Below are 8225 nucleotides of genomic sequence, written 5' to 3' on the forward strand. Positions count from 1 at the left end.
CGACGATTTTTTCCCTCAGAATCTTTGCTGTTTTCTTGTAGTGTTAATGTTATAACTACAAGAAAACATAGCGATTGCTGAAGGAATTTCCGACGGAAAAAGTCCGTCAGAAATTTCACGGATTTCCAACCAAATATCAACGAAATAAAAATCCAACGGAAATTCGTCAGTAATTTCTGATGACTTTTAAAAATAATTATTTATATTAATTCCTCGGAAAATTTCAAGGGATTATAGATGAATTTAAATATATATTTATTTTTATTAGTTTCATCTCTAATTGGTCGGAAATTTCTGATAAATTTAAATAAATGATTAATTTTTTTTTTTAATTTGTCGGTAATCCGTCGGGAATTTGGACGGATTTAGGGTTTGGAATTTTAAAATAGGTGTAAATTTTGATTTATTAAAAATCCATGAGTACTATAATAACATTCAAAACTCCGAATGATATAACATTTGCTCAATAAACAAATATTACCAAAATCTATTTGAATGTTAACACATCAAAAACTTACATTAATGATTTTGAGAATTCGTCCACAGTATTTTAAAATCTATTTTAGGTCATAAACCTCATTAAATCATTTGTATAATGCATGTATATATTGTTGATATGTTTTTCTTTGTATTTGGTAACTTTAAACCCCAATTCGTCGGAAATCTGTCAGAAATTGTTGGGAATTTTTTTTGACAAATTCTCGACAAATCGATGTTTAGGGTCTTGCTGAACGAAAATAATTTTCCCAATGAAAATTATTTGGGGAATCCAAAAATTTACCCAGTAATAGAAAGTGCCAGTTTTTTAGGCAACCGCCTAGAATTAAAAAATTTCCGACGGATGCGGACATGTCTGTAATTTTTTCTTCGTTTTGTCCTCTCTCTCAAACACACCAAACTCTTTTATCTCTCTAAAATACATTAAAATCTTCTTTCCTCTTCGAGAACACAATCAAAATCACATCTTTCTCTTCTCTATTCTTCTAATATATAACTTTTTATTTAAAATAGATTGTTAGACTAGTTTTATGTTAAGTTGTTGGTTTTAAGGATTTGAATGTTATTTTAAGAGATTTAGATGTTAGTTTGAGGATATAGACTTTTGTTATAAGATTGAATGAATTTAGGATTTAGAAGTTTTGTAAGATTTTCATATTTTAGGGTTTGTTAGTTTGATGTTTTTTTTGTGGTGGTTAAATATTCAAAATTTATTTAAAACATATTTTATTTTTTATTTTTATTTTAAATATTTTTCATAACGTTTATATAATTTTACAAACTTATAAAAGATTATAATTTTTTTTCAATTTACGTTTTTTCATATTTTCTATTTTAGAAATACTTTTACTATAAATAATATATTACAAAACATGTATTTTTAGAAATTTGCAAGACAATTTTTTATTTAAAATATTTTCATATTTTAAAACTTTTATATTTCATATATAATTTTTATTTAAAAAATTATATTTAAAGTTTTTTTATATAATTTTATTATTTTTAGTTTAGAATTTGTTAATTTATGATTTGTTGTTTTAATTTGTTAGATAAATGATATAGATTATTATTTTTTATTAATTTTTATAAATTATTTATATTACTGGTATTTTTAAGAAAATTATTATTTTGCGCAATTTTAAAATTAAAAACGTTTTATTTATTTTTTGGTTATTTTTTAAAAAAAATCACTGGATTCTCGACGACATGTGTTCGTTGGGAATCCGCCGGGGAATGACGATTGCCAACGAATTTTCAACAAAAGCCTTTTTCGGGAATGTGCTGTTTTCTTATAGTGTATATGTTTTGGCAATTGCATTTGAAGTTCATAGTTTTTGAAGTTTAAACAATACTATTTTTAAAAAGAGTTTAAATAGTATTTTTTTTTTTATGTTTATAGGGTTGTTAGTTAACTTAATTTGTTTACGTTTCAATATTATGTATGATTTTTTTTTTTTGTAAAAGGATTTAGTTTGTTGTGAATTATGATATACCTAATGTTGTCACGTATAATTCAAGGCAATGCTGATTTAGGTGGGACTCCCTAAAATCATGTACATTCGCTTGGGGGCATCCTAAAATCATGTACATTTAGTAGTATAAAGAGCCCAGATTTTTTTGCCAGCTTGGGGCCCTTTTTGGAATTTTCAGATTCATATTTACATGATATTTACAAAACGTAACAGTTTGAATTTTTTATATTTCAAAAATATAAACGAATTAATAAACTTAGATAAGTTTTTAATACTATTTTGATGATAAATTAAAATTAATTAGTTATAGGGGCCTAATTATTTTTCTTTCCCAAGGGCATGGTTAAGCCGGCCCTAGTTCAACGATGAGTATCATACGGTTGATAGACGAGTCTTTCAAAATTATGTTAAATGACAACAATATGGTCTGAGAAAGTCAAATACACAATTTTACTAATTGAGTTTAATTAAGCATAAATTAATATTTTCAGAATAGATAATCCAATTAATATTTGAAACAAAAACCATTTCGAGTTCAACTGTATCTTAGACATGTAACTAGACCCAAACTGAATATGACTAAACCTAGAACCGAATCCGTCCCAGCTAAAATTCATGAAGCCAAAAACCCGAAATCCGAATGAACCAGGACCAAAACCCGATTGGGATCTGATTGCCAAGTCCTGGTTTAAGTAATTATAAATATCAGAAGACAGCATAGCATTTGAAAAAAATCTCTTATTTTTTATTTCATTCTAAAGCAATTTTCTTGAGTGGTTTTAAAAAAAAAATCTAAAGCAACAAAGAATTTGTATACTTATTGATAGTTAAGTAATTATAAATATCAAAAAACAACAACATAGAATTCTTCAGCAAACAACATAGTAGTATAAAATTACATCGTTCATCTATATTTTTTGAGTAACATTTTTAATATTAAAGTTAAATAATAGTATAAATATAATATGTAAGTGATTTTTGTTGTAATCTATTTTATCTATATATATACACTATTTTGAGAAGTGAATTTGCTTACTTGTCACCTTCTCCATGATTTTACGAAATTTTGCTTATTTGTCATATTTTTTGTAACTTTTAATTGAGTCATTAATTTATTAATTTGGATAATATTATTATTTTAAATTAAGTATGGATAAGAGTTAGGATATAATCTATACTATAAATCAAGACTATCTATATTTTTGAATAACAATTTTTATATTAAAGTTAAATAATAGTATAAATATAATATGTAAGTGACTTTTGTTGCAATCTATTTTATCTATATATATACATTATTATTTGCGAAGTGATTTTTTGCAATACTCTCACGTTAAAAGTTGGAACGGTTAATTAAAGTCGTCGATAACCTTAATGAATAATTAGCTAAATCATTCATAAAATAGTTACAATAAAAATAAAAATTAACCTAGAAACATAAACATGTTATAAGAAAACATATAATTAGTGTACAACCCAAGGCTCTCATTGATGTAATAATCATATACATTTTAATGGTTTAGTTTACTAACTTATATCATCAGGATAAACATGTTGTTACAGTTTTTGTTTTCAATATGTTCTCACAAAACTCTTTTTTAATTCTTTCTTTTTATTAAGTTCAAAACAAAGATGTGTAATTAAAAATTAAAAAACAAAACAAAGATGTTTTCAATATTTTCTTCCACAGCTTAAAGAAGAAAGTAAAATTAAAAAAAGAACATGAGGTTGATCAAATCAAAAATCAAATTTGATTGGTCTACTTTGTGAACTTGAGAGGATTAGCATCGTTTCCCAGATACAACTGGAGATGATGAAGTAACAGCATGGTCGTTATTACCGTTGTTACGCGTCTCCCTAAAACATTTTGCTTGATGGTTGTGCACTTGCTGATTCATGTTAGTCGTTGTGAGAAGCTTGTCCAGAAACGACCAGTCTCCACCATAGTTATTATTAGAAGTCAGCCTCAGTAGATTCTGTGAGCATTCAATGTCTGTTGTGTTGATTGACGACACAAACGGTTGGGCCGAGTCAAGGCTAAATAGATGAGGGAGATGCATTGATCCGTGGCTTAAAGTGTTTGCAAACTCATGTAGTGGCATGTGAACCTGACTTCCCATGTGATGATGATGATCTAGAGAATGTGATATCAAAGAAGAATGATTGTTTGAATTTGACTCAGTGTCATGCTGATGATGGTGATCATGATCACTGTTGATGTTTATGTATTGGTGATGATGATGATCTTGATCTTGTTCTTGTTGAAACCCCCTGAAGTGGTTCTTCTTCTTGAACACTCTGCATACAACCCACCCATCTTCCTGCAAAATACACACATAATTAGTCACATTATTTAGAATATGGTCTGTATGCTATAAAATGCACTGTGATGTCTAAATCAAATTTTAATAGAATTATTTTATATATATTATCATACCTGGATCTCATTTTCGTTATCGTCTAAGCGGTATTCATGCATGATCCATTCGGTTTTGTGGCCATGAGGAGCACGACCAGTGTAGAAGACAAGAGTCTTACGAAGTCCAATCTTTTTGGAGCTGTTTAGATGTATGGATTTGTCTCTACCAGTAGCTTTCCAGAACCCGGCTGCAATGGCCCGGTTGGTTCGGGTCCCAGTCGGATATTTTTTGTCCTTGTGGCTAAAGAAGTACCACTCGTTTTGAGGACCGGACCCGATTCTACATTTATCTACGTAGATACCAAAACAAAAAAAATTAATGTAAGAAAAGACCAGAAAATAATTCAGTAATTTTATAAAAAAATATATGTGGCTTACGACGAAGGGTTTGTTATATGTCTGCAATGTGAAAAACCGTTGGCTTATTTTGAGGGTATAATACATAAATAATTTTATGTCAATATTACTAGTCATATACTACAAAAACATTACACTTTGTCTTCTCTTACTAATCTAAAAGACATGAGTGAATAGACAACTTTGTCTCTTTCTTGATGTATATATATATACGTACACGCGTATAAGGCTACGTGGATCCATAAAAACTGGAAAATAATTTGAACTGATAAAACTTATAAGACATTATATTAGTAGATACATCATACATCTTTCCATGGAGACGCAGATAAAACCCTAGACAATATTACCCAATCTATGTATTTGTATCTTTGACATCTAACTTGTAGTTTTGTGCAGAGACAACAACATAATTCATGTATTTTATCTGTCTTATCTCTCTATGATCTATATATAATTATTTGGATATATGATGTTTATTGTGATATTCTATACTACTGATCAATAAATAATACATAATCCATCATTAAGTGCGTGGATTATTAGGTGGTGGTACATGTAGCTATTAAGGACTAAAAAAGTTAATTATAAGTTGATTAAGTCTTACCTTGAAGTTCCCAAGGTTCAAGCTTGTTTAGATCAACTTCTCTTATAACATCTAAATCAATTGGTTCATAAGAAACCTTCTTCTTGAGGTAATAATACAGAAGCTCCTCTTCCGTTGGATGAAACCGGAAACCTGGAGGAACCGAAAGCTGTGCTCCTCCAGCCACCATGGATGATGAGCCAATCTCCATTATCCGTACTCTTCTTTAAGCAGATCAAATATACTTTCTTTTTCTCCTTCGCCCTAATCATTTACATATAATTAATAACAAAAATGATATCAAAGTAAACGAAAATAAATCATGACCAATGAATCGGTTGTCACCATAAAAGAATCCGAATATTGTGAAGGTATAATAAATTTGTTTTTATATCTAAAAAAACCTAGTTCAACATGCATGCACATATTTACACTAACTTAAGCTGGATCTTTCTTACATATGTATACACAGAAAAATCTTGAATATCCCAAAAGAAACATGAATTGAGTTGTTGAAAACGGAACAGTCCTCTTCTTAAAAAAAGAGAGTTTGATGATTAGTCATGTTCTTGAGTAATCAAAGAGAAGAAATGAAAATACAGATATGCTTAAAGTGAAAGTACACATATTTACGAGGGTGTGTGAGTGAGTGCATGTATATATATATATATATGTATTGCAAATGACTATGATGACAACAAGAAATTAAAGATATATGATATGGAAAAGGAAAGAAAACAAACCTTGGAGGCCGGAAAGTATTGCTTCTGTTAGAGGCAAGAGGTAGAAGACAATGAAAGAGAGAAGGCAAAGAAGCAAGCAAATATGAATTTCTACAAAACTGAAGATATCTTAGCTTACAGGGCACGATGTTTAGGGTTTCTATCTCTCTCTTTCTTCTTCTATGAGATAGAAAGAGATGAAAGAGAAAGAGAGACTTAGGTTTCTATGGATTAGTGCCACTATTATTTGTATTCAGTTGAATATACCACAGCTGGTCACATAAATATATGAACATTACTAGTAGAACCTCTATAAATTAATATTTGATAAATTAATAATTTCTATAAATTAATAAATTTTGTCAGTTCCAATTTGGACCAGTTCAAAATTTGACATAAATTGATAAAATAATAAGATAATAACTTTTTAAAAAATTCTATGTAAATATATGTTCCCATTAAAATTACAAATTAATAATTTATATGTATACATATTTTATATAAGTAAGAACATATTATTATATTGTTTGTTTTATATTCACAATGAAATTATCTTTATATTTCTTTAACACTTAATATATTTTTGATGAGATATAGTAATATTATATCTAAAATCACATTTAAGTTCTATGAAATATATATTATATACACCAAATAATATAATAAAAGTAATATAAATGTCAAATCTAAAAAAAATAACAATTAATTCTATACAGTAAAATCAAATATTTTTATTTTCTTAGAATAAATATATCTTAAAATAAGAAATCTAAATAAATAAATTTTTGTAAATTAATATCTCTATAAATTAATAAAATTTCAAAGTTCTAACATTATTAATTTATAGAGGTTCTACTGTATATTGTATCTGCATTCCCATTTTAATCTTTTTCTTGATATATATTTATAACTTTATATAGTGTTATATAGATACATCAGCTAAAAATCAATATCATCTTTAGAATAGGCAGTTGCTTGTAAATCTTATGAGCTAATAAGAAACTTGAACGTTCATCATACATCATACTGATTTTTTTGTAGTATTATATATTTATTTATTTTGATAAAAATGGTATTATATGTTGCAAATCAATTTCCATTGTTACTCGATTAACTTCTAACATTTCTAATATGCATGATGTTCTTCAGCAATTAATTTAACCTAAACCACCATGGATTACAGCTGCTCTGTAGTAAGACTGACTAATTTGCTTTGAAAACAAGTAGGATTCAATTAAACAATACCGAATACTATTAAAATGCACGGTAATATTATAATCGAAGATCTGATTTATGTATCCCAATGACAAAACAAAACAAGAATTGAAGCTTCTATACCCTCAAATTGCAGTCAAATGTTGGGGAGAAAATTCGTAGCTTGAATGAAGCCCCCATCTACTTTTTAATGCATGAATTTCAGGGCAGTTTCATTAAATTTTAGTTACAAATAAAATTTTATTTAACCAAGTCTTAGTGCTAATTGTTTATAGATTAGTACAACTGACATAAAGATTAGCTCAAATATGTTCCCTAATTACTAAATTAATTAAACTGAGAGATAAAATGAGAGCTTTACTAAATGTGTATAATATGGAGCATTTTCTACTCATGTTTTCGTTTTTTTGGCCAAATAATAATGTTTTAGTTATTTTTTAGCATTTTTGGCACACAAGTTTCTCTTATATATATATATATATATATACACACATACATATTTTGTTACTTATATTGGTTCAGAGATGTAATATAAACACACACTACAAGAAAACACGCCGAATTCCGACGGAGGTTCCGACGGACATCAATGTCGTCGGACATTTGTGACGGATTACCGACCAAGTTCCGACCAAATCCAAAAAAATGAAGTCGTCGGAATTCTGTCGGCCATTTCCGACGGAATTCCGACGAAACAAGGATCGTCGGAATTTTCCGACGACTTTTCGACGACATTCCGATAAAAAATGTAACCATTGTAGTCGTCGGAAGTTCGTCGGTATATTCCGACGAATTTCCGACGACATTCCGATTAACAGTAAAGTCTTCGGAATTCCGTCGGAATTTTCCAACGAACCATGTGACCGTTGCCGACAAATATATATGACCGTTGTATAGCCGTTTGAGATTGGACAATACCGACGGAATTCCGACGGACTGCTTTACATCCGTCGGAA

At 28.6% G+C, this 8225-nt stretch overlaps 1 protein-coding gene across 1 annotated transcript; it reads right to left on the reverse strand.

Moving 5' to 3' along the window:
* Positions 1–3751: 3751 nt before the first annotated feature.
* Positions 3752–5543, reverse strand: LOC106323878 (protein SOMBRERO-like). The gene is made up of 3 exons (XM_013761927.1): positions 5354–5543; positions 4408–4679; positions 3752–4291 (listed from the first exon to the last, which is right to left on the reverse strand). The coding sequence occupies exons 1-3, from the start codon at positions 5541–5543 to the stop codon at positions 3752–3754; spliced, it is 1002 nt and encodes a 333-aa protein (XP_013617381.1).
* Positions 5544–8225: the final 2682 nt, after the last annotated feature.

This window comes from Brassica oleracea, chromosome C2 (assembly GCF_000695525.1).
Source record: "Brassica oleracea var. oleracea cultivar TO1000 chromosome C2, BOL, whole genome shotgun sequence".
Classification (NCBI taxonomy): domain Eukaryota; kingdom Viridiplantae; phylum Streptophyta; class Magnoliopsida; order Brassicales; family Brassicaceae; genus Brassica; species Brassica oleracea.